General features: G+C 44.1%; 1 protein-coding gene across 19 annotated transcripts in view; it reads left to right on the forward strand.

Moving 5' to 3' along the window:
* Positions 1 to 27,986, forward strand: part of RBFOX1 (RNA binding fox-1 homolog 1) — a 2,209,300-nt gene that overhangs the window by 1,836,543 nt on the left and 344,771 nt on the right. For 4 of the 19 annotated variants that reach the window (XM_059898917.1, XM_059898914.1, XM_059898911.1 and 1 more), the window contains exon 1: positions 18,941 to 19,265. The exons of the other annotated variants lie outside the window; for them this stretch is intronic. In XM_059898917.1, coding sequence (XP_059754900.1) covers positions 19,179 to 19,265 — 87 coding nt within the window. In that variant the 5' untranslated portion in view covers positions 18,941 to 19,178. Of the gene's footprint in view, positions 1 to 18,940; positions 19,266 to 27,986 lie in introns of those variants that run through there. 19 annotated transcript variants of the gene reach the window in all.

Here is a 27,986-nt window from a genome sequence, read left to right on the forward strand (position 1 = left end):
GAGCTTGTATGTAGGACAGAAGTGGTAAGCTGAAGCCTTATCCCAACTCCATTACTCAATTAGCTGATTCAACTGGATTGAGCACGTTGCTTTACTTGATTTGGGGGCTTTAATTGCTTCCTCTGAAAAATTGGGATAAGAATAACTATTGCATACTGTTCTTTGTAAGATTAAGTATGATCTTTAGCACAGTACCTGGGACAGAGTGAGAAGCCAATAGATGTTTCTTGAAGAAATAGAAGAGTGAATGAAAGAATGAATGCATATCTGTGTTAAAGAAGTGTCTGTTTATGGAAGCTGTTTATTGAACATAATTTTTTATTTTCCATTTCTCCCAAATCAACGTGATATATGCCCCCATGGCTTGCCAAGGACACACACGAGGCCTCATATGGTGGCGGGGGTGGAGGTCGGTGTCTCTCTCAGGTCCCACGGTCCCTCCCACCTGTCCTGGGTCTCTTCCCCCTCCTCCTCCTGCCCCCTTTAAGTCCTGCCGGTGGTGTTGGCTTGTAATGTGGCCGCACAGCTCAATTAATGCTCTGTGACAGGAGGAGGGACAATAAAAAGTGTCTTGCTCTTGTCAGCAGCAAAGTTATTTACTTTCAAAAGCTGACAGAATCACACTGCAGGGGCTTCATTTATTTCTATTCAGAATGTCATTGTTCTGTGATGCAAGGGACCTGAGCACACACATTGAAGTTCATTCCCATAAGCTTTCCTAGGGAGGGCGCTGGCTAAAGTGCAGACTGTCACCCGGGAGAGTCCAGGGGAGTCCTTCCGGGGCTTGGTGGTGCCTGGGTCCTTGGCTGACGCCTGGGTGGATGCCCCAGTTTCAGGATGGATTGTCCAGCTGACATGTGCATTTTTAGACCCTGGATCTGTCCTGTGAGAGGGTGCCTGTGTCATCGTGTCCTCTTTATTCTGAAGCAGAAGAACGAAGCGTCGGACTCCGAGCTTCACATCACTCTCACCTGAGCCGCTCCTGGAATTTCTGGAAATGCAAAAGCACCTCTTGCAAATGGCTTGGCTTTGGGTCTATCAATTGTCTCTACTTAAACTCTCTGACAGGTTCTCTCATCCAAATAATCTGTATAAAGCTATGCATTTTTTTGCTTCCTTCCTTCTTTCTCCCCCCGCCCCCAAGTGTTTGCACTGAACAGTTAAGTGGAGAAATCCTTTTCTTCAGGGTGCAATGGCACAACCTTCCACTGGGGGTCTCCGTTTAGAACATGTGACTCAGGATTCTTGAGAACTCTCTTTTTTCTCTTTTTTTTTTTTTCTAGTCTCCTTTTGGTTCCATTCAAAAAGTGAGACTCCTCTATAAGCAGGAAGAGATGCCGCTTCTAAGATCATGTAGATAAACAGAGAATCCAGCAGGCTTCACTGAGGAGGAGGATGAGATAATAAAATAATGAAAACAGTGAAATAATCAATAACTTTTATGGACTACGGGGTGACAGGCACACGACTAAGCCCTTTTACATGGATTACCTCGTTTAGTCCCCCGCAAAAGGCCTCCAGGAGGGTTGATAAGAATCATTTTGGTTTTTTTTTTTTTTAAGATGGGAGGCCTAGGTGGAAGAGCCCATATTTAAAACCGGACTGTCTGCCTCCAGCGCCAGCCTCCTGAGCACGGTTCTGTGCGGTGCCCTTGGCCTCTCCCCGGCCGTGCAGGCCGCTGCTCCTGCCCGATCCACCCCGGCCTCTGCTAGGCCAGCTCTCTGCGTTTCACCGCGCCCTCGGTTCTCTTGCAAAACTTGTCCAAAAGGGAAGGAGTCCGGAGATCTCTCAACTTCGAAGCTTTCTGCGATTTTAGGCCGTTATGATTATTGTTGAGTAAGTGACAACACACAGCGAGGCCGTCAGACTCAGGGAGGGAGAGCCAGGGAGGGAGAGGGCTGATGGGAAGCGCTCAGAAGCATGGAGTGCGTTTCCCCACTGCCAGTTCCAATCCCCAAATCGCCGTTGTGCTGAGCAGCTCTCCAACCAACACAGGAAATGCAGCCATTGCCCAGCGCCGTATTAATGATTCATACACCCCGCACCACTGCTTTTGTTCACGTGCGGGGCCTGGTCCTGTTAATAAAGGAATTTCTGGGAGTGGGGTCTGGGCTTGCCAGGCTGTTTTCCTCAATGCAATGCAGGCTGCTTCATCAGTCAAAAGAATTTAGTGCTTTACAACCTTCCTGAGCTTCTGTGTGTGTGTGTGTGTGTGTGTGTGTGTTGTGGGCTTAATCAGATTCACCTCGGGACATTTCCATTGCTTTTCTGTAAAGAATGAATGAAGGAGGGGGTGCCATCTATCTTAGGTGTTTCAGGGTTGATTGGTTTGTTTCACAGTGGCGTCACGGCCCTATTTGTTTCCCATTTGGTGTTCATGCTTTATGGTGTTGTCTGTGAAAAGGGGCTGACACCGTTTTATTAGCATAAAGAGATGCAGACCACATGAGAATCCCCCTTCCTTCCATGGCATCAAAAACAACAGACAAGGGAGATGGCGGGTGATCTGAAGGCAGAATCACTGTTCACGACAAGTCAATAGGACGTCGTGTGTTCTTTAAACAATGGGATTTTTGAGGCTTTAAATGTTTTTAAATTATTCACAGAAAAAGAATTTGGCTTCGTTTTGAACATGAGGGAGGATATTTATTTTCCAAATTGAGAATTCTAGATCTAGGAAACTTTCTCCTGTCTAGTGAGCCATAGAAAGTGGGTTTTAACCTCCCTCTTTTTTTTTTTTTTTTTGTTCCTAATTGAAAGGAAAAAAAAGTATATAATCACATGGTGTATTTACAACCCTCAATTCCTTTTTCAAGATATCTGCAGAGAAAAGCCCTGGGTTTGAGGCGGAGGGGGGAGAGGGGAAAGGGGGGTATTGCACTTGTGTTCTCTTAATTGTACCATTCATTTCACTTTGTGTGTGGTTTTATTCCTTCCCCTATAGAACTGACTGATGACAACTAACAGAGATCTGAGTAGGAGTTTGAGGGGCAAACAGAATACTTAGAAAATTAGGATGATTCTTTAAATATGCTATCCAACCGGCTTCTTTTTATATAAGATAAAAGTGTGATTTTAGGGAAATGCGCCTGACTTTTAAAAAAAGAGATGTAAGGCTTTTAGGAAATAAACATGTCAATTTAGTAGCATTCCTAAATGATGCATGAAGGATTGAATGCAAAGACAAATGAATAAAGCCCCAACCAAACCCCACCCAAACCAGGGCTTTAATTTCTTTTAGAAATGTGAGAGTTTTGGCTAACTGGTTCTCATTCACATTTATGCTTATGAGAAAATTAAAAACGTTTTTTTGAAACTGTCCAGGGTCTTAGCAGTAATGAAATTGAAACAAATATTCCATTAAAAAGACTACCTTTTCCAGTCTCATCTTCTTGAAAAGTGGAGAACAGAATGTACATATTTACATAAGTAAATAAAGAATGTTACAAACGTTTCTCATCACAGGAAATATGATACAGCATTTTGGACTAAGAAAGCAGGTGTCCTGCAAATGCAGCTTACATTCATATTGTACTGATTTTTGTGTTTGTGTTTGTCCTCTATTATATGAATTTGTGAGTGTCTCATTGTCTTTAATTATGTCTACGAGGCACAAGACAGCAGTCAACATCTGCTCCATTGTTTACTAGGTTTACATATAGCTTTGATGGGTTATTAAACAATCTATTTTTCAAACGGAAAACAGAGAAACAGGCCGAACCCGTATTATGGCATTTTGTAAAGACCCATTATGCAATTAGCACTTGGGATTTGTGCAAAGCTGGTGATTCACCCAAATAAACATCCCTTTATTCTGAGAGCTCTTCTTGGCTTTGTGAAAAATATCCATTGCCCAAAAAATAAAATCACATTTCCTCCTTAATCACGTAGCATGCCAAGATGATGTGTTAATATAAGGGATGGATCCTTCACTTTTTATATCAGAAAAAGAACAACTCTCCAAAATAACGATGTCTTTAATTCAAGCCAGCAATTACTATATTACATAAGACAACTATCAGCTGACACGTGAGACAGACTTTTGAAAGTTTACCCGATACTCTCAGAGAAGAGAAAAGCTATGTTCTTAACCATTTGTAGAATGTTCCTCATACTTCATTATCTATTTATGAGACTTATCGAGTCATCTACAGCAAAGCGTGTGACACCCATAATGACTGGATCAGACCTCATTCTCTCACTTAAGTAATTGGTTAATAATTAATTCACTCGCTCATTCATTCAACAAATATTTACTTAGCCTCTGTTCTGCCTCAGAAATTGGGTTAGTCCCTAAAGAGACATAGGCAAGGAAAACCAACTTCATTTTTCCTTCATGGAGCTCACAAGTTTGCTGGAGACCTAAGTGATCACCGTATATATCTGTATTGCAAGTGGTGATAAATGGTCCGAAAGAAAAGAAGAAGGGTCCGCAGAAAATAGTAGGGGTTGGATTCAGCGGTGAAGGGTGTTCTCTCTGGGGAAGGAGCATTGAGGCTGAGATCAAGTAGGAGGTGGACAAAGGGGTAGGGGTGGAGAGACCATTCACACTGAGGCAGAGAGTGTGTGTCCCAAGCCTGGGTGATCTCAGGGGGGCTGAGAAAAGGCCAGGGAGCCCGGAGGTCAGTGAGAGAGGGCAAAAGAGGCAGAGAGGGGCCAGAAGCCATAGGGGTTTAGAAGCACTGATATAGAGGTTGGATTTTAATCCAAGAGAAATAAAAAGGAAAAAAACCCCAAAACACAGAGGGTCTCTAAGCAGGGGGCAAATATGACTGAATTTAACCTTTAAAAAGACCAGTTTGGCTGTTCTATGGAGAACAGATTAGAGGGGGACAAGATTGAAAGCAGGGGCTCAGGTAGGAGGCCACTGCAATAATTCAGCTGCAAGAGGATGGTCACTGGGAGTTGACCCCAGAGATGGACGGGAGTGAAAGTTTTGAAAAATAAACCTGATATTCTTTGTGACACTCCTCCACCCCCCACTGCAGGTGTTCAGCCAAAGGAGAACACACGTAATATTCTGGAGAGGGGCAAATGAGGGCTTGGGTGGGGATGGGAATTTCTCAGGAGGTACCACCCTGGAATATATGGGGCTTCACCGAGGAGAGTTACAAGCCAGTTCCAGCCAAAGCTCCCTGGATTCTAATTGGCCAGAGCTCCGAATCTCAGCGGGTGGTCTCGCACACTGTTTGGTAGCAGAGTTACCACACAAAATGACACCCAGATCAGCAGGGTGACCTCTCGTATCTTGGCAGCAGACTTCTGGAATCGTGAGTGAGGAGTGGAGAGCTAGTTGGATGAAATGTCCCGGGGGGCAATGCTCCATCCCCCACCTCCAGTCAAGGGAGCTCAGGAGTTAAATGCGTTCCCGTCGGTGTCAGGCAAAAGTGGCTTTGAATCTTAAAAACATAATGGAGATTATGGACCTCTGACCAGCTAAGTGAACATGTCTCTTAACCTCTCTGAAGCTTAGTTTCTACATTTGTGAAATAGAGGTAGTAGCAGGACCAGTAACATAGGGTTGTCATGAGTATGGCATGAGATTATTTGTATAGCACCCAGCACAGCCCCTGGCAAACGAAAGCTCAGTAAATGTTTTTACTCTTGGTAGTGGTGGTGGAGGTGCTGGTGATGGAGGGAGTGATGCTGATGGCAATGGTGATAGTGTTGGTACTGACAATGGTGGTAGAGACAGTGGTGCTGATGCTGGTAGTGATAGCAGTGGTGGAGGTAGTGATGGTGATGGTGCGGTGGTGGTGGTGCTGATGCTGGTAGTGATAGCAGTGGTGGAGGTAGTGATGGTGATGGTGCGGTGGTGGTGGTGCTGATGCTGGTAGTGATAGCAGTCAGTGGTGGAGGTAGTGATGGTGATGGTGCAGTGGTGGTGGTGCTGATGCTGGTAGTGATAGCAGTCAGTGGTGGAGGTAGTGATGGTGATGGTGCAGTGGTGGTGGTGCTGATGCTGGTAGTGATAGTGGTGGAGGTAGTGATGGTGATGGTGCACTGGTGGTGGTGCTGATGCTGGTAGTGATAGCAGTCAGTGGTGGAGGTAGTGATGGTGATGGTGCAGTGGTGGTGGTGCTGATGCTGGTAGTGATAGCAGTGGTGGAGGTAGTGATGGTGATGGTGCGGTGGTGGTGGTGCTGATGCTGGTAGTGATAGCAGTGGTGGAGGTAGTGATGGTGATGGTGCGGTGGTGGTGGTGCTGATGCTGGTAGTGATAGTGGTGGAGGTAGTTATGGTGATGATAGTGGTGGTGTACTGGGGGTGGTGGTGCTAATTGCTATTGGTGATGATGGTGGTTGTGTTGATGGTGGTGGAGGTGCTGGTGATAGTTGTGGTAGTGGTGACAAGAGAGATGGTGGTGGAGGTCGGTTGGTAGTGATGCTGATTAAAATGCAGTGTAGTAGAGTAGTTTCAGAGCACCTGGATTTAAATTGCATCCAGGTCTACCACTTGCCATCTTGTGTGCCCACTGGCAAGTTACCTTTCTTTGTCTCAGTTTTCTCATCTGTAAAATGGGGAGGATAATACTTATTGTCAGTCACTACAATGACAAAAGGAATTCATGTTTGTAAAAAAAAAAAAAACAGTACATCATTTATTCTAATAAATGAACTCTTCAATGAGCATAGAGTGTTTGTTAAATAACAAACTGGCCCTGAGTACAGCCTTAAAAAAAAGGTACCCAGTGGCTTCTTTATTCTTGATTTTGGTTTGCATAGTGAGCAGGAAGGCCATCTTCCCCTTTCCTTCTCTGCCAGACGCGCCCCCATCTCTCCATGTGTTCTGAGTATAACAGGTGTGTGGTGAGCTGAGATTCTGGCGGAGTGCAACATGAAAAAGACTCCCAGTAATTATAAAAATAACAACGAGGGCTGCTTAATGTGGTAGGCAGATGAGCACACCACTAACCAGAATGATAAATAGCGCCTGCAAATGTTAGGTCCCAGTGGGAGTGTGGGAACATATGGGGATAAACCACACTAAAAGTTGGGCATCGTTGGTAAGTTTCAAGCAGTTAAGGAAGGCTGCTCCAGTGCCAGGGTTCCTTTTCTTTTTTCTTTTTTTAGCCTGATTTTAAATCCTTCAGTTCCCTTTTGTCCCTTTGTTCCATTTTGGTCCTAAAAGGAATATTCATCTTTGAGGCCAGCCACAGAGCCTCTAAGGAAGTGAGGTCTGGGTTGTAATCCTAACATACACAACCACCCTGGAATCTGTGAATTTCCACACTGAGCTCTATTCAATATTGTTTGGAGAGATGCAAACGAACACAGTAAATATTTTATGGAATGCCGACTTGTTGAGTTCAGATTTGTGATAGGTGGGTGTGCATAAAAATAAGCACCTAAAACCCACCCAGCCCAATAAGTTTTATTTGCGGAAGGGGCAAACAGCTCTCTCTGCCAAACATTATTTAAAAAGAAGATGTGGACGGCAGTAGGTTGATTTCAGGTCGCTGTTTCTGTGTCTGGGTCTGAATATAGTTTGGAGGTGGTGCAATCTGTGTTGTCATGGCTCTGCAGCAGTGGGATTTCTCTGGAAGGATATTTTGGAATTCTTGCTCACCGTTCATGCAGTTTTTCCTAGGGCTCACTTACAGGAGGTTTCAGCATGAAGGCAAGGTTTATAAGGTGGGTACCTGAGTGCTGGTGTTGGCTCCTTAGTAGATTTCCAGGATGCCTTACTTAGCAAATACATCAACATTGTGAGTAATGGAAAGCACGCAGAGGAAAGGAAATAGGTTTTGGAAACAGACAGGCATGGCTTTGGCTATGGCCCTCTCACTCAACTAACTAGCCATGAATGATGTGCGCTCTCTGAGTTACACTTCCTCATCTGTAGAATGGGGCTATTACGGGCACCAATATCAGACACTTGTTAAAAGATTAAATGAATTAAGGTTTTTTGTTTGTTTGTTTGTTTGTTTGTTTTTTAACTTTGGGTTTATTTATTTATCTATTTATGGCTGTGTTGGGTCTTCGTTTCTGTGCGAGGGCTTTCTCCTGTTGCGGCAAGCGGGGGCCACTCTTCATCGTGGTGCGCAGGCCTCTCATTATCACGGCCTCTCTTGTTGCGGAGCACAGGCTCCAGACGCACAGGCTCAGCAATTGTGGCTCACGGGCCTAGTTGCTCCGCGGCACGTGGGATCTTCCCAGACCAGGGCTCGAACCCGTGTCCCCTGCATTAGCGGGCAGACTCTCAACCGCTGCGCCACCAGGGAAGACCCTGAATTAAGGTTTTTAAAGTGCTTAGAATGGTGTTTGGCACTTATAAAGTGCTATAAAATGTTTGCTGATACAAATAAGCAAAAGGTATCTCCTATGACTTTTTTTATGCATGTGTGGATGTGTATCTACCCTTAGTTGCAAGGGACAGAAACCCAACTCAAACTAGCTTAAGCAATATGGGACTTTATTGATTCATGAAACTGTGATGTTTGGGGTCAACCAGTGATAAGTGAGTAGTCACTAAGTGAAGTAAGTCAGGCAGATAAAGACAAATATTATATGATATTACTCATATGTGGAATCTAAAGAAATAATACAGGTCAACTTATTTACAAAACAGAAACAGACCCACAGACATAGAAAACAAACTTATGGTAACCAAAGGGGAAAGGGGAAAGAGGAGGGGGAGGGATAAATTAGGAGTGTGGGATTAATAGATACACACTACTATATATAAAATAAACAACATAGACCTACTATATAGCACAGGGAGCTGTATTCAGTGTCTTGTAATAACCTGTAATGGAAAAGAATCTGAAGCTGTACACCTGAAACTAACACAACATTGTAGATCAACTATACTTAAAAAAAAAAAAAAAAAGATTAAATGAGTTAATACTTAAAGGGGTTAGAAGGTGTCTGGCAAATAGTAAAAGATATATATGGTTTGTTCCCAAAATATTTAAAAATAGATGTAGAATCAGAAACGAAACGAGGTCACCCAGGGTGGTTCCTCTTTTGATGTCCCCAGAGTGTCCCAGAAGGGCGCTGCTAATCTGGGAAGTTGAAAAGCCCACCTGTCAGAGGCTCTCTGTTGCCACCAGCTGTCTGGCCATGACATCGCGGAGAAACCATTTGCAGTGGTCAGCTCCTTGGCTCAGCCTTTTAGACGCCCAGCAGCTGCACAGCTTGGTCCTGGGTCCTTCCTCTCTCCGTCTTGGCTACAAGACCAGACTGCATCGTCTCTGAAAACACAAGCATATATTTCCTACCTCCGTTCTCCCCCAGCGCTGGGTTTGGTGGATGCCCTTCTATGCCTAACACCAGCTCGTTGGTTTGATATTCTCTGTTTCCTGGCCTGAAAGCTTCGGCGGAGGGAAAGCAATCCCTGTTGGATGATTGTTCATTATTGGACAAGAAGGCTGAGGGTGTGCGTTTGGATTTCTTAGTGGCCACCTTGGTTTTACAGTGTAGATGCCGCAGCCTCTTCCCAAGTTGTTTGACCTTCTTGTCTTCTTGAAACCCTCAGCCCTGCTGAGCTGTGGCGAGAGTTCTTTGAGTGGCAGGTGTACATCCACAGTGCCGGTCAACATGATTCCATGTGAGGACGGTCACCCGAGCTGTCACTGTGGGACTGACTAAAGGCATTCTGACTCTCTCCATGTCTTTCCTTCAGAAAAAGCATAGCATATATTGGCTACATACTTCAAAATCTGATGGAGGTTCAGAGGGCCCTCAAGGGTCCACAGATGAATTCAGAGGGACCCTCAAGTCCCTGCAATGATCTGGAACATTTTGTGAGTTATGTGCAGTTTTCTGGGATGAGGGCAAAATTCTCAGAGTGGCCCATGCATCAGAAATAAGAGTGAAGAACCATCTCTTCACCCCCAGAAGAGCATTCATATGAGAAGGAGCCAAGGACAAGATAGCCCAAGGAGATAAGGAGCCCTGGAGGTTGAGATGGTGCTCCAGCATCACAAAGAAAGGTCACAGGGTCATCTCTTTAGGGCTTTTTCTCCTGGATCACCTCCTCCTCTTTTTTTTTTTTTTTTTCCTCCTTCCATAGTCACTCTTTGCTGGTGTTCCCATGTGCCAGCCATTTCCACTGCCTTGGACCTCCTCTTCCTTGGGAGGTATTTTTCTGCTTCCTGATGACTCAGTGGGGTAGGGTGGGGTGGGGGGGTGGAGGTTAGCACTTCTCCAGATCTTCAAGTCTTGTCCGTCTGTCTTTCTTGGCTGTGGTTTTGTCTTGCTTTGCCTTTAATGGCAATTAGGGTGCTTGAGATTGAGTGAGGGATTGAGGGCAAAGGAGATAAGGGATCCACTCAGCTTGAGTTCAGTCCAGGCCAGCATTTCTCAGAGTGTGTTCATGATTGTCACAGGCCAAAGAAGGGCTTCTTATAGTTGTTAGGCACTGGGGCTTCTGGCCCATTCAAGGTACAGCTCTGTCATTTACTGGCTGTATTTTCTTGGCCAATTTACTTTTCCTCTGAGTGGCTCTATTTTCTTGACTGTAATGTAATACATTTAACAGAATCTGCTTCATAGGAATTTAGAGAGGATCACCTGAGATAATGCATCTGATGAAATCAGTGCAGGGCCTGGCACAAAGTAAGCATTGAATACATAGCAACTGTGATGATGATAATGGTGATGGTCACAAAGATTCTGATGAAGGCGAAGAAATAGGAGGAGGGCAACTAGGAGAAGCAGTGAAGAACTTTGCACAGGGACTGACATGATTTATTATTCTCAATAGCCAGATAGTGAAATAGACAGCAAAATGGATGGATGGATGGATGGATGGATGGATGGATGGATGGATGGATAGATGGATGGATAGATAGATAGATGGATGGCCAGTCAAGTCATCAGATAATCTTGGGAATGTCCGCCTCAAACAAGGTCAAACAGGTTTCCATTATTTTCCCCTTGCAGGACTTTTCAGGTGCTTTACTGTGCTATGCACCATGAACCCCCAGCTGGGAGAGAGAACAAGCTGAATTTCTCCCACTTCTTTGGCCACGCGGTTCTTTTTACAATAAAGCATCTCATGAGGCATCTTTAGTGCAGAGCTAGCTTTGGGAGAGGCCAGTGCAGACTCTTAGTCTCTCAAGGGAAAAGGATGTGCGTAGAGCTCAGGTGGTTCAGTCCGTTCCCAGAGAGTAAAGGGCGTGCAAGGGGTTGGGACAGAAAGACCCAGTTCTGAGTCCTGGAGACTCATGCTATTTGGAGTGGGCTCTGTACCCGGCTCCTGCAGGGACCTGCTTGTGGCACATGAGGCAGAAGATGCAGGGAGGGCATGAGCTCAATCTGGGGGAGCGGCTGATTATTCATCCCCCATCCCGAGAGTCCCCAGGGAGGATTTGTTTGCCTGGAGCAAGGTCAATACATTCTCAAACCCAGTTGCCATTCATCCCCAGACAGGTCAGGGGTCAGTTCCTGAAGCATTGTTGATCTCAGCAGAGATGATGTGCAGGGTTGATATTCTTAGATTTGCTCATTCAGCCAGTCAGTCTGGCTTTCAGAGGAGAATCAGGTCAAGAAGCGCTTAATGATCCAAAAGGAACACTGGTGCTGCCTCCACCACTGGGGACTCGAGTTTCTAATGATAATCAGCAGCTTCTTCACTTATAAGACCTACTGGAATTTTCTTTGTGCATCTTCATAACCACTTTTTTTCTGGGGGGGGGGCGATACTGTTGGGTAGGAGTGACCCAGTGTCCTGGATTCTTTGGGTTATTCCTGTTTCAGAGGCACTACTTTCTCCATCCCCATAAACCCTCAATTGAGTTAGAAATTCTCGTATTTTGTTTTCAAAACGGTGTCTTCCATGTACAGAAGCTACGCCCACAAGCTCGTTAGCCTCTCTGTCTGAATTTTTGGTTTACATCCCGGAAGAAGAAGGTAGGTTCTTACGACAAAAAGGCACATCACAGGTAGCACCTGTAAGAACTATTTTATTTAACCAATTAGCAGTTGAAGGGAGGAAGGGTTTGGCGGAGGTCTGATTTGAGCTGGTTTGATCCTTGGAAACAGATGCTGCTAATGTGTTGTTACTATGACAACTACTGCACCCACTATCTGCTCAGAGCCAGTCCCTCAGCTAAACGTGTCTGTGACTCTTTTAGTCAACCTGTATATGACTCTTATTTAAATCTCTAGGCCACCCCATGAGGTGTAGTTACTAATCATATTCTTATTTTACAGATAATAAATCTGAGGCACAGAGACGTTATGTAATTTGCACCAGAACACACAGCTAGAATCCGGTGGAAGGGTCGGGCAATAGGAGACTATAGTAATGCCACAGTGAGAACTGATGCTTACTTGGTACTTATCACTCGTGTAAAAGCTTTCCGCGCATCACCTCATTTACACATGTTAACTGAACCCAATGGGCTGGGGATGTGTCTTCTCTTCCCCGGATGTGACTTTCCTAGCTGGATTGGTCCTTTGCTGAGGTTACAAATGAGGTGACTATAAGTTGGAGAACAGCTGATCGGTGGTCCAGTACATTCTACCCACAGTCTGTGGAAGCTTTTCCTGTGGAAGGTCTTGCCTCCCTGGTAATTAACATGATACTTTCAGTCTCCCCTCTTCCAGGAACTCACCTGTCAGTCCTCGGCCTCAGGGCCATAAGCATCTTAGGAACTTTTTCTTTGAGGTCCATTTCTTTTTGAGGTAAAGCCCTTCCGTGCTGTGTTCTTACCTGCATTGGATTGGGTTTGAATGCATGCCTGGTGGTGAGTGGAGTTTATCAATTTTGGTTCGAGTCGTTGCTCTAGAGTGGTCATTTGTCATGGTCTAGCAGAGGTTAGGGGCGTGTCGAAGGGAAAACTGGCTCTTGCTAATTAAGAAAGCACCTATTTTTGCTGTTTAACCTCAGACAAGTCACTTAACCTCTCTGAACCTCCCTATCATCCTTTGGCTACCAAAGGTAATTCTCAAGTTCCTACTGAACATCTACTCTATACCCAGTCCTGTGAGAAAGACAGGAAAACAATGATGGAGGAGGAGGTGGAGGAAATAAAATAGAAGCATACCTGGAAGTGATTACCAGCCGGATCTTTACCATGTTAGGTCAAAACACTGCTGGTCTTTTGGGGGCTTAGACAAGTGGGGTCGTGAGTGCTAGGGAAGGTGGGGAGGCTGCCTGGAGCATCAAACGTGTGGCTGCTTGCTGAAGAAGGGGCTGTTCATGGGCCGTGTGAGGGAACAGAAAGAATGAAGTTTCCTACAGAGACCTCGGTGTGGGGTACACATGGGGCATTGAGGAGGCAGACTTGACCTGAGGATTGGGATGATTAGAAAACAACTGACATGAGTACATGAAAGACACGCCAAAGAAGAAAACATAAAATAAACCAGCACTTTTTGAACTTTCCGAGTGCCAGGAACACCCACATGCACCCTTGTCATTTCACGGCAGCAGCGTACCTGTGTGAAGGGCCAGGTGTTGTCCCATTTTACCCCCAAGGAGACCAGGGCTCAGGGCTAAGTATTTCATTCCAGTCAAATCTTTAAAAGGATGGCAGAGCCAAGATCCCAACCCAGACTCTCCAACTGTGAAACTCATGCTTTTTCTACTGTGCCCAGATGCCCCCGGGTCACTTGAGATGACCTTGGAAATTTGTAGCTCTCAGTGGTCTGGAGACCCCTTGCAAAGGCAATATGTGAAAGCAGCTTTACTTGCATTTGTCCAAAGCATTCATTCAGTCAGTCATTCTCTTAAGAAGCATTTGGGGAAACTTCATTTGTCTACTCAGCATTTTAGTCATTGGGTGAATAAGAATGAATGGCATGCTTCCTTATTTGAGCCAGTCTACCTTCTAGAAGGAGTCATCACACTTAAAAGAATTATTATTATACAATGCTAACATGACTTTAGGACACAGGTGACAGTGTATTTAGTTCTGCCTGGGGTGGTGGGAAAGGTTTTGTGCATTTGACTTAGGCCAGTAATGTTCAATTGGAAGGAAGTAAGGAAGGAAGGGAGGGAGGGAAGGAGGGAGGGAGGGAGGAAAGAAAGAAGGAAGGAAGGGAGGGAGGGAGGAAGGGAAGGAAGGAAGGAAGGGTAGTTCTGCATAGCAGGCAAATTTGTAAGGAGTCTTAGATGCATGAAGGTGTTTGGCAAAGGCAACTTGCCAGTGTGGTTTGCAGAGAAGAGTGATTTGTAGAAGGAAGGACAGTGTGTATTGGAGGATGGATCTGGAAAAGCTGAGGAATATTGTGAAAGGCCTTGAAAACTATAAGAAATTCTCTGTCACCCAACTTGGCCTGGAAATGGGGAGGCATGGGTAATTAGATAATCTGCATAAATTCATATTAGGAGATAACCACTGTTAATATCCAAAAGCTAAGGAGTATGCTTAACGCTTTCAGAGGAACACTCAGTTTTATGCTTTTTGTTTTGTTATGTTTTGTTTTGTTTTGTTTTTAATGGTGGACAAGTGGCAACTAACATTCGGCTGCTTTTCAAGAAGCAGGTAGAGAATGATGGAAATGGTCTCATGAGAGCTCCTGATCTGGGGAGGAGGGGGCAGCTCCTTCCCAGGCTTCAGGGACTGTTGGGCCAAGGGAATGTGCACCAAGGTTTCTAGACCTTCCAGTCTTTCAAGAGATGTTGTAGATCTACGTTTTATATAAGCTGCCTCTGTTTAAAAATACTAGCTTATTTTTACACCATGCAGACAAACCCTCCTCCATCGTCATCATCCTCATCATACTCATCTATGAACTGGATTTGGTCCGTGAGGCTGCAGTTGGGTCTGTTGACCAATAGAATCCGTAAGGCAGGAACCAGTCTTCTCTGAATGCTCCCCTTTCCCATCCTCCAGCCAACACTTGTGTTTCTGTTCGCTTTCCTTCTCCTACATGGGTACGTGGGTGTTTCAACTTGGGGAGACTGCTGCTTGGAAGGGCTGCTGGTGGGCAGGGTCACCCTCGTGTTAGCTCTCAGGATCCGGGGAAGGAGACGTAGTATCTGACAGCATGAGAGGAACCACTTTAATCCAGGAAAGAAAAAGAGAGGTCACTAACTAAGAAGGGGGTGGCATCACGGAAGGTGGAGAAAGACGGGAGAATTTTTGCAGGGAGGATGGATGAGCCTGAACTAGCAAAGGCGGGCTAAGAAAAAAAAAAGGCTTGATGGAAATCCCTGACACAGGGATAATTGACAGAACTGGCGCCAAAGAAGTGGCAGGAAAGCCAGAAGCAAGTGAAGAAGCAGAAGTAAACAAAAATGGAGTATATACCTGTCATTGTATTGAAGTCGGACTTCCAGAGGTTTGTAAAATATATGCTCTAAATGAAGGGTCAGCAAACCACAGCCTGAGAGCCAAACCTGGCCTTGGACCGTTTTTGTACGACCCTTGAGCTAAGATTGGTTTTGACACTTTTAAATGGTTGGGAAAACTCAAAAGAAGAATATTTCATGACAGGTGAAAATTATAGGAAATTCAAATTTCAGAGTCCATTTGCTTATTGTAAACATTTTCACATGAAAACGCAGAGTTTTGAGTAGTTGCAACAGAGAGTTTAAGGTCCACAGCACCTAAAATATTTGTTATCTGCCCATTTACAGAAAACTGTTTGCCCTCCCCTGCCTGTGATGGCCAGAGTGATACTGATACATGGCCCTTGGTTTAAATTCAGTCCGTTTTGGCAACCTACCTATGTTTTCTACCTGCTGCCAGAACTATCTCCCCTGTTCTTCACCTTATTTTTTTATTCTACATTTTTTTTAAGTTCCTGCAAAATTCTATGAGCTTAATACCACCCATTCGACATTGGGTAGCTAACCATTTACCATGAGCCACTGGAAAGCAGAGATACATGGAATGTGGTACCTGCACATTCAGTGGAGGAAATGGACCCAAGAGGAAAGAATTACAGTCCAGTAATACTGGATGCTTCCCATTTGGGAAAACAGAACCCATGTTAGAAAAAAGAGGTTTTGCTTAGTGACCATTATTTATTTTTATGTTTTATAATGTCATAAAGTTTTGGGGCTGGGTTTTGAACAAGGGTACATTCTGTTCATACCATTTTACAAGTATAACCACTACAATCATACATGGCAGTAATATCTAAATATAAAATCAGAATCAGAGAAAATGTGAATAACAGGACTGGAGGTGGTGAGAACAAGAAGATGAAAACACAAACATGCAGGCAGTAAAGGCCAATAAAATGGACAGAGTTGAACCTCTTTTTGGGCTCTGAGCTTCCTGGCAGCCAAAGTGAAAAGGGTCACAAAACAACGAGCCTTTATTTTCAGAGAGAGGAAAAGAGATACTCATTACTCAGGAGCAGAAAAGCTTTTGTAGCATGGAGTTTTTAAAAAGAAAAGAGAAAATATCCTCTGCAAATGATATAGTATACATCTATACGTCCTGTGTGTACAGGCACACCTCGTTTTATTGTGCTTCACAGATACTGCGTTTTTTACAAATTGAATGTTTGTGGCAACCCTGTGTTAAACAAGTCTATGGGCACCACTTTTCAAACAGCATTTGCTCACTTCCTGTATCTATGTCATACTTTGGCAAGTCTCTCACTATTTCAAACTTTTTCATTATTCTTCTATTTGTTGGTATCTATGATCACTGATCTTTGATGTTACTACTACAACTCGCTGAAGATTCAGATGATGGTTAGCATATTTTAGCAATAAAGTATTATTAAACTAAGATATATACTATTTTAGACATAAGGCTATTGCACACTTAATAGACTACAGTATAGTATAAACATAACTTTGATATGTCCTGGGAAAGCAAAAATGTGTGTGACTTGCTTTATTGTGATATTCTGTTTATCGCAGGGGTTTGGCATCCAACCACGATATCTCCAAGATCTACCTATAATACGTTTCTGAAATGGATCATCAGGTTCTTTAAAAAAACAACACATAGAGTAATACACAGAATAATCTTTTGTATTTATGTAACTCTACAGTTTCCAAAACACTCCCACACTTTTGCTTATCGGAGCCCTCTGGGTGAAGGGTAAGTGGGTATTGTCACTTCTATATGAGGTTCAGGAAACAAAGTCTAAATGTGTACGTTTCTGGCCTTCATGACTGAATTAAGTTCCCTGCCTCCTGGTCCAGTGGTCTTTCTACTTTATAACACCAGAGACATAGTACAATCTGACCCACCCCTTACCAAAGTCAGGAAGAGCTCTCCCCTCCCAGGAAGCTGTCTCATGGCAAGGCCACTGTCCTCACTGGTAACTTCTCAGAAACGCAGTGTTGAAAGTCAGAGTCAAAAGCTAAAATTAGAAATATCAGGCTGTTAAGTAAGAGGGGTCAACTCACAGCTGTTCCTGGAGCTTTCCGAATTGTAACAAGGTGGCCCCTTTGATACACGAGAATCAATTACAGAGAAACCTTGTCAAGATGGCCCAAATTCAGCCTTAAATAATTGAATTCTCTGCCAAATGCTGTCCACTGTCGTTATCTAGAAATGTAATTATGCAGCTAAATCAAGCAACTAAAATTAGTGTCGTGTAAAAACACCTTGGTGATCTAAAAGTGGAGGAATTGACATTTGGATTTAGGAAAAGCCAATAGTTGAATATGTTTTGCGGTGTCTGAAGCTCTCCAAGTTTCGACAAAATCCATATCTCGTGTCCTATTTCAAGTTCAAGGTGGAATGTGGTAAGCAGGTGTCTGGTTTGAAGGTGATTTTCGATGATCCCTGGGCCTTGAGCATAAGCTGAGTGGGCTCACTCTGTGCTCTCGAAATTGGGAAACTCTCAACACGCCCACGTTCTTTCCTGGTATGCAGATTAGAAGAGTGCCAATTTGAATGCTCTCTGTGCCTTCAGTCTGAAGTCAAAGATGTGTCTATACCAGGTATTAGTAGAAGAACAGGAAACACAGGATAAGAATGGCAAATACTGTATGCATCTTGTATTGTACACATCATGATAGGATACCAAATACTTTACTTGTCACACGACCCTATGGGGACCTATTACTATCTCAGTTTTCCAAGTGAAGAAACTAGGGTTCAGAGATGCTGAGTAACTTGTTCAAGAACACACAGCTATTAAGTAGGACACACAAGTCAGCATAATTCCAATTCATGCAATCCCATCGAAGTTTATCTATTTTCGTGTAATGTATCCCAGACAATCACTCGGATATTTTCAAACATCAGAAAAATTTCAAATACTAGAATGTGTTTTTCACCTGCAGTTTTGGTGTTCATTTGCTATGCCTTTAAACTCAGGGAGCAGGGAGTCATCTCTTATTAATAGACTGCATATTAAAATATAACAATTGAAAGCTCAAAGACAAAAAATGTTTAAAAACATTTTTTTAAGGCATATGAAGTTCTATTACAGAACAAAATAGTACTGTAATGGATATCGTGGCTGATTAGGAATTGTGTTTGTAGCCTGGCACTGCCTCTCACACGTGTAGGGCTGTGAGCAAGCAGTTCAACTAGTGTGAACCTCATTTCCCATGTGGACCAGGAACTGATAATAGTACCTGCTTGGGAGAGTTGTGAGAATGAAATTACAAAACATATGTAAATAATTTAGCTCATCCTGCGTGCATAGCACACGCTGCAGATGTTCGCTGGTGGTACTATTATTTGCACAAATCGCCCTTTAAAACTAAAACCAGAGAGAGAGAGAGAGAGAGACAGAGGATAACGAACTCGACTAAGTATCTTCATTTCTTTGTGATCAGTACCAGAGGCTGCCCGCATTCCCCTACTTAGGTTTTAAGTGGCAACTGATAATCATATCAATTTACATTTCTCAGTTTTCCTCTCTAGACATCCCACGCACACTCCGTCCCTTGCCTTTTTGCCCAAATTCGTTAGGAAGAGCCCAAATCTCCCAGCTTGACCAGCTCTCTCCCAGTCTCTTGGTCTCTCTCACTCTCTCTGAGAACTAAATTAATGAAGAGTATTTGGTTAGTCATGTTAGGCAAGCCGTTCCCAAAATAGAACCTTCCATTTTGGTAGCTTCAACCCTGCAGCTGCTGTGTCTCTTCGTCGTCTGGGAAGAAAACTTTCACATTAAGAGTTGCTGATGCCGGATTTTCTTTCTCTCCCCTCTGCGCATTGATGAGCGTTTGGCTCCTGACAGCAGCGATCTGGCTCTCAGCTTTGTGGTTCTGAAGAAGTTGGGTCTATAGATTTTCCCCTAACTCTCTCCATTGATGCGTTGAGCTTCCGAGGGAATCCTACCTTTCCGTAAAGCATGTTGCCTTCTCAAGGAGTCCTCCTGCATCCCTATGGCGTGCCTATGATTGTTCCAGCAGCCCCCTACTTCCCCGGACTGATCCAGGTAATTCAAGGCCACTGCCAGCAAGCAACTTAACTCCAGAGCACTCAGAGTAATAATTGGAATTTTTATGGTTGAGAAAGCAAACACTTTTAATACAGGAAAAAGCTCTCGTGTAGTCAGTGGGAAGACAGTAGGAAATCAAAAAGATGGATCACCCTAATCTGGCTATTGACATCTCTCATGGCTGAATAAATGGTGTAGTTGAGCTATATTTGCTTGTATTGATCCGGCTGCTGTTTAACATTCATGCCTTTGCTTCGGGAGGTTGGCCACGGGGCAAAGGATTTGCTCTCCCTCCCAGCTTTCTGAGGGACTCAGTCTCCCAGAGCAGATCATGAGGCAGAGTACCTGATCATGAGGTGAGTTGGTTAAGCGCTTTCACCAGGAAATAGAAGGAATGTGAAATATGCATTAATCCGTAGCTTCCCCTTCCCGTGGATTGTCTATTTTCATAGAGGCTTCCCCTGCCCCCCAAACCTGGGTTGAGTGGTGGCATGGAGGCAAAAAGGAACACTCTACTGATGGTTAATTATGAAGTTCAGAGATTATCCTAGGAATCCCTTATCAGTTGTTTACATCTTAATGATGACAAGGAAGTGAAGGATTGAAATGTGTGTTGGTATTACTCTTAAGGCTATTAATTTTGTGTCGGGAGAATCATCAAATAAGATATTTGGGGCCTTTTTTTTTTTCCTCATCGTAAGCGTGACTTCTTAAGCAAGTGTTGGCTTCTGGATGTGTGTCTGAATTTCTCTGTGGAAGGCTAACTAGTGACAGAGCCTGAACATCATAGGAAACCCGGATGTTTTCCACTGTGGTTTGTTTGTTTGAGAACAATCTCTTTGTAATAAATTCTGTATCTTGTTTCTACAGGAAAGGAAAACTACACGTAGTTAGGATGTCCTTTTCCCTTCAGCCTTGTGCTTCTCCTTCCACAATAGTTTAAAATTCTGCAACACCCAAGCTCATTAATTAAAATTTCTGGGGAGGGCTCTGGTCAAACCCCTTTTCCTCCTATGCTGAATGTTGTTGTTACCTCTGATAAACTGTAAGAACCTTGGTGATTTGAGCCATTCAGGAGTGATTCCAAGTAATCAAGCAAAACGTTCTACCATCCCAGATTTATGGTCCTTACTCATTTTGGAGGCTCCTATATTATTGTGAGAAATAACAGACTGCTTGGAGAATGGTCCTTAACAACATGGAAATTATTCCATCTTTCCGGGCATAAGCAGGCCAGTGTGGCCCACACGAGGTCTGAAGTAGAACTCAGTGGCAATCTGGAAGGCCTTTGCTTCCATTGGAAATTTGGGGTGAAGTTTAGCCGTTGGAGTTTTGTCAGATGCTCTGCCACCCTGTCTGATAAATAATTACAAGCAAATCGTGCCCTTCACTCTATGCTGATTGATGCTGAAATTGCTTTAGAAAGTTCTCATAAGTTCCTGTTATAGATTAAGTGCCGGTGTAGGAAAAATAACGGCACCCACTGAAATGGGTGAATGTAATCAGGCTTAATGGACTCGAGAGCTTGTTGGGAATTAAATAACTATCGATTCGCTGGAATGTTGCCGTCATTACAAAATGCCACTCTGGACGTATTACCCCAGTGATAGATGAGAAGACACCCGGGCGAGCTGAGAAGTTGGGGGCCCAATTTCTTCCTCCTTTGCAGAGTGTTTGAGAAACACGTCCAGTTATTTGGGGGAAGGAACAAGTGATTTTACTTGCGAATCTTCGCCGGATCATACTTTGTTTTCCCAGGCGACACCTCTGGTAACTAGTTGCCCTTAAGTCAGGAAAGCAGTGCAGCGGGGAGCCTTAGCCCAGCTGCGGTGACGTCGTTCGTCTTCTTCCTCTCCCACCCACCGTGGACCACACTGAAATGCTCTGGACAGGGAGAAACTGGCCTTATTTCCGGTGTTCTGAGACAGCCTGTGTTATTTATCCAGTGGCATCAACTGGAAACTCAAACACTCCATTGCAGCAACATTTCCAAGCAGAGGAAAGGCAACTCGAAGGGAGAAAAACTACCTCTCTGTCTCTCTCTGTCTCTCTCTCTCTGTCTCTCTCTCTCACACACACACACACACACACACAGACACACACACACAGACACACACACACACACACACACACAGACAGACACACACACAGACACACACACACACACAGACACACACACACACACACACACACACAGACAGACAGACACACACACACACACACACACACCCCTTTCAGCTGATGCTTCTGATGCCAGCTGCCCCGCATCCCTGCAGACTATATCAGCTTGCTGACCAGTTTGTTGATCTTGTGCGTTTCCTCCCAGCTCTTCTAGATGCAAGGGCTTTCCTAGAGGCAATTAAGGTGCCACCCACACCTTCATAATGTGATCAACCAGACAGTCAAATGATCCAAAATAGAGTGTGTACTCCATCCTCGGTAGTAAGTTCCCTGTGACTGGAGATATGCAAACAGCTGTAGGGGCCACTTGGCAGGGTTGCCGTGTCAGAATTGAAGATTCCTCTCAAGGTCTTTCCAACCCGAAGAGCCAGTGATTCTATGGTGTAAGAACTTCCTTTTCATAATCCTTTCAAGTGCCACTTCTTTATTGCCCTGTTTTTGTCTGCTCAGTGAAAAAGAACAAAAAAATAATTGATCAGACATCATAAGAGGCTTTTAGGAGAGCATCACCTTATCCTGCAAAGGCAGTGAGTGAAGATGTTTCGTAATAATTCTGGGGATGTTACTCAATAGGGTTTTTTGTCCCAAGAGTAGATTCAATAGTGACCACTGACCTCACCTGCCATCCCCTAGGAAAACTAGAATCTTTACCATACTGAATCTCCTGAACCCATCTTTTGTTGTCTGAACTTGTTGAATAGATAGCAAGGCGGATAGTTTTTCCTTCTATCCACGTAAAGAATTCCAGAGTGACTGTGGAGGACTGAGCTGAAGCAGCTTGGACAGTTTCATGGGGAGTGAGAAGCAGAAGGGGAAAAGAGCAATATTACCAAGTGCAGTGTATAAACACCGCTCCTTTCCCCTTGGTGTAGACCTTAATCTTGGTATCTCTGGATAAGAAGAAGCAATGTGTCTTCCCGTTGAACCTCTTTACTGCTTCTCAATTTCCAACAAGACCTTGAATGACCAATGAGATATCTGACCTGAGGACAAAGGAGATTTGACAAGTTGATTGTCAGTCAATCTTGAGTCCAAGGAGCTTCCAAGAGGACTTACCCCAGCCGTGGACCATGCCCACCCGGTGTCAGACGATATCATCCAAACAAGAGCTTTGTAACTGATTAGTCTGGTTGGTGTTTGGGTCTAATGAGCCCTTGGCTCTGGGTTCAAGTTCAGACTTGAGCCCCTCACTCTAGATATTTGTCCGACAGATATGCCCTTTGACCATCATGGCTAGATCATTCTCCACACTGGGACAAATCATTCTCATCTCACCCGGGTATTACAGATGAGGTCAGGAGACTGTTTTCCTCGATGGAGGGCAGTGTAAACACAGCCACGTCCATGTCACCATGCATTTGTTAATTTAGTTACTCAATCGCTGCCCACATATTCCATATCGGGCACTGTTCTAGGCACCTGGAAAACAAAAGTGGCAGTTATAGCTACTGGCCGGTGGGTTCACAGCCCAGTGGAAGAGAGCATGAGATAAACTAATACTACAGTAATACTCCTATAAATCTAATACTACAGTAAAAACAGCAGGAAAGCATGATAGGTGATAATTATTGAGTACTCGCTATGTGCCAGGCACTGTGTTAAATACTTAGATATATTATCTCAATTTATTCTAACAGTACCGTTGTCCCCCCTTATCTGAGGGGGGATATGGCCCAAGACCCCAGTGGATGCCTGAGATGGTGGATAGTACTGGACCCTAGATATATTGTGTTTTTTCCTATACACACACATACCTATGGTAAAGTATAATTTATAAATTAGGCACAGTAAGAGACTAACAATAACTAATAATAAAATAGAACTATTATAACAATGTAGTACAAAAAAGTTATGTGAATATGTCCTCCCCAATATGCCTCTTCCATCTTAACTAAGCCCTCCTCACGCACCGTGGCCGTAACTTTTGCAGTTTGAGGTGAGACAGCAAAACTACACACATTTCTCTTTCTTTCTTCAAAACGTCACAGAGAAGATTTGTTCTTACCCCTAGATCTTAGCGATCTCAGCCTACAATTTTGTTTCTTTCCTTATTAAGTCGTGAATTTTCACGTTTTCATTTAAAGGAAGCACTTGACGGCTTTTCTTTGTCCATCTGAACTGCCAGCATCACTAACTCTTGTCCTTCGGGGCCATTCTTAAGTAAAATAAGGGTCAGTTGCACACGAGCACCATGATAACACGATAGATGATCTGATAACCGAGACGGTTACTAAGCGACTAACGTGTGGGATCCGCTGGACAAAGGGATGATCCACATCCTGGACAGGACAGGATGGGACCGGATAGGACAGGACAAGACAGGATGGCACAGCACCACTCAGAACGGCACACAATTTAAAACGTATGAATTGTTTACTTCTGGAATTTTCCATTTAATATTTCCAGGCTGTGGTTGACCTCAGGTAAACCTGGGAAAGCGAAACGACAGCTAACGGGGACTACTGTAACCCTAAAGTTGGGTACTGTTGTTCTACCAATGCTTACCTGTAATTGTAAATTCCAAAAAGCTCTGAAAATCAGGTTTTTGGGGGGGGGAGTTTGGCACCAAAATGCATTTTGGAAGAAAACTTGACCTGAAATGATGTGTGGCTATTTATAGACTTTCTTTATCCGACTTACTGTGAATATTCATATATTTTGCTACGGGAATATTTACGTGTTTGATTTCAGAGTGTTGTCCCCGACCCTGCTGAGAATGTTACATAATCTGTGTCTGATGAAATCCCTTTCTGGAAAAGGAAATCCCCAAAAATCTGAATTTCAAGATAGAGGTGACCCCAAGGGTCTCTGATAAGAAATCACAGTTATGTATTATGATACCCTTTCTGCATATGGAGGACCTGAAACTGACATTTAGAGAAAGGTAACTTGCCCAAGGTCACAGGGATTGTCAGTGACAGAGCTGAGATGTAGAGCAGGTCTGGTGGGCTGCAGCCTTCCCTCTCATCCACTGATCCAGTGTTGAGGTGTATCCATGGGAGCGCACATGAAAACACAGGGGAGGGAGTAGGTGGGTGCCTCTTGGAATAGGGGAGAGGGTGGTTCAAAGGGCAAAGGTGGCATTTGAGTCGGGCTGTAGAGCATCAGCAGACATTCACTGGGCAAGCAGAGGAGAAAGCCCTTCCTAGTAGAGCGGAGAGCTTGGATGAACTCACGATGTTGGCCTGACACATCAAGATAGAGCTGCAGTCTCTTCGCCAACTCATTGGCACTGTGGGATTTGACATTATTTAAACATAGGTCTCAAAAGTCAAAAGACATGGCTCCAAAGGACCTGGGAGGAATCTCAGAAGTGGAACTCCTAAGCCCTGAGTCTCTGTGTGCCCACATAGGAATGGGCCCTGTAATACCCTTCCGTGAATCCAGCACTTGAATGTCGAATTCCCTGGATTTGAGACCTGATCGTTGTTTGCCATCCTTTCTCTCTGAGACAGTAAGCTCTCTGAAGGCTGTCTTTTCCAACTTATACCCTACAGAACTAGATGGTAGCAGAGAAATGCTGATTAATGCCTCCCTGACGTGCATAGCAATGGTATAGGCAAACCTTGCACTCTGGATTTTGAAACAGAAATCAGCATCGTCGAATCTGGCAACGTATTTTTTTTTTTTTTAATTTTTTTAATTTATTATTTATTTATTATTTATTTTTGGCTGTGTTGGGTCTTCGTTTCTGTGCGAGGGCTTTCTCTAGTTGCGGCAAGCGGGGGCCATTCTTCATCGCGGTGCGCGGGCCTCTCACTATTGCGGCCTCTCCTGTTGTGGAGCACAGGCTCCAGACGCGCAGGCTCAGTGGCAACGTATTTAATGAGAGATGTGCATACACATATGTAGTGTCACCAAGAATGATCAAACTGCTGGTTTTAACAATGGACCAAGAGTCATCGTCCCTACAGAAAGGTGGAGAAATGTGTTAGGGAACATGCAGGTCTTTGGGGTAAACTTGAAAGAAATAAACTTGTTTTGCTCTGTGGCTAGTGGAGCCATTTTCAATCTTGGTATTGTTGCCCTGCAATGTTATCTACATGTTTGGAATATCTGCTGATTGGGAAAGAAATCAGAATGCACGCCTGATATGAGTGCTGGTGGTGTCATTTACTTTGCGGCTGCTCCATCTTAGTCACTAAGTGACTTTTCTGTACTGCCAAAGAGGCCATGTCAACAGCAGACTAAATTAAAGAGTCAGGGAGGTGGCAAAGAGAATTTGGAGTCAAACAGGTCCGGGTTGATATATTGGCTCTGGCATTTACTAAGCGTGTGGCCTTGGGCTTGTCAATTAACCTCTCCAAGGCTGTTTTCTCAGCCACAAAACGAAAACAGGAATACCTGTCTTGCAGAGTGGTTGTGAGCTTTCCATGTGATTCATCTCTTCATTCAGCAATTATTATTATTATTATTTTAAAAACTCGGTAATACTCTTCTTCCTTGTTTTTTTTTTTAATTTTTATTTATTTATTTATTTATTTTTGGCTGTGTTGGGTCTTCGTTTCTGTGCGAGGGCTTTCTCTAGTTGCGGCAAGCGGGGGCCACTCTTCATCATGGTGCGCGGGCCTCTCACTATCGCGGCCTCTCTTGTTGCGGAGCACAGGCTCCAGACGCGCAGGCTCAGTAGTTGTGGCTCACGGGCCTAGTTGCTCCGCGGCATGTGGGATCCTCCCAGACCAGGGCTCGAACCCTTGTCTCCTGCATTGGCAGGCGGATTCTCAACCACTGCGCCACCAGGGAAGCCCAATTCAGCAATTATTTATCGAGCACCTACTGTGTGCCAGGCTGTGAACTAAGAGTAGGTGATGAGGCAGAATAAAAAACATACAAGATCCTTGTCAACTTGAAGCCTATATCCTAATATATGGGAAAGGTCTGGTATATATATATATACCAGAAGACCTCTTTTATCTTCAAGTGACAAAAATCTAATTCATATCGGTTTAGAGGAGAAAAAGAAAATGTCCAATTTCAGACACAGTTGCATTCAGAGGCTCCAACACCCCAAGTCATGTCTCCCCATGACTCCATAGTGATTATCTCTACTTGATCTTTGTTCACAAACACACCATGCCCAACTGGTGGCAAAGATGGTCCCCAGAAACTCCAGGCTTACACCCCAACACATCTTAGCAAGCCTCTTCGCCAACTGCAAAAATTCCAGGTAGCAGTCTGGGCCACGCCCATCCCCGTCAATCATCTTGACTGCCTTGAGTCAAGCTGGAGGGTGGGGTCAGGCCCAGCTGAGCTGTATGGGCTGCGGGTAAAGGAATAGTCAGGGTCCTGTTACCCAGTTACGGCGCTAAACAGGCAAAAAATACAAGTTCTCAACTACTTGAGAGCTATGACAATTATCTCAATAATCGAAGCTATTACAAACATCCAAACATGGTTTTTCTCCCCCAAACCTTGCACGTACCCTCCCCAGGGAAGAAATTGGTGAGTTTCTAATGTTACTTATCCGAGTGCTTTTTTGCCGGTGATTGTATTCACCAGGCATTGACTATCATCTAGTGCATCTTGCTTCTTCATTCCTGATCAGATGAATCAAAGGCAGATATGGCCATTTTAAGCAGTATCTTCCCACTTGAAGTAATTACAGGAATGTCTCCCACCAGAGTATGCTTGGGACAACCCCACTCTTTAACAGGTGAGAACACCACGATCTAGGGAAGTAAAGACAGCCTGACAGCGATAACCGGTAACACCATAACTGAGGCACCATGGGGTTTCTCACATCATGCCACTCCATACCTTCTTTTTATATTAGCAAGACCTACATCAATAAATCTATAAATAAAGGGAAACTAAAGCCCTCCAGTTATTAAGTTTGAAATAATGTGGACCTTCCACATTATTCCGAGTGTCTCAGAGCACTCGGAAATGCCAGCAACTTGCCCCCTTCAGTTGTATAGAGATGCACTTTTTTTTTTTTAATTAAAAGATTAAAGGGACGCTGTCAATCTCTTCTGATTAATAGCAGTCCTATAAAAAGGATGTGTTCCTGCCGCAGCCATCTGTCATTCTGATCATTTTAAAGGCATGCTATATCAGCAAGTATGCTTTTTTTTTTTTTTTAGCAAGTATGCTTTTTATAATACGTTGGCATGGGGCAAGCGGGGCTGGAGAGACTTGCAGATTTCACACTCTGCTTTGCTGCTTTGGTGTTTGGCGATCAGAGCCTTTGATGGTGAAGCAGAGCCCCCTCCCTGTCTTTTAAAGGTTGTTTTGGGTAAGTGCTTTCCCCAGCTGACTTAGGATGGAGATCTCACCCCTGTTTATGTTTCTCTCTCGTCTAAAGATAGACCCATCACACGTGCATCCCACCGGCGTACAAGCCACCAGCTCATCCACCTGCTTAACCGCTGAACCCTAAATGCTGTCCAGAGCAATGAACTTAGTGTTCTGTGGGTCTTTTCCTCTGGGAAACTGGCACCGTAGTTGTCTGCAAAAACCCAATGTCTTTCTTTTTTTAAAAAAATTTTTAAAAATCATTCATATATTTATTTTATTGAAGTATAGTTGATTTACAAT

The sequence above is a fragment of the Balaenoptera ricei genome, chromosome 15 (assembly GCF_028023285.1).
Source record: "Balaenoptera ricei isolate mBalRic1 chromosome 15, mBalRic1.hap2, whole genome shotgun sequence".
Taxonomy (NCBI): Eukaryota; Metazoa; Chordata; class Mammalia; order Artiodactyla; family Balaenopteridae; genus Balaenoptera; species Balaenoptera ricei.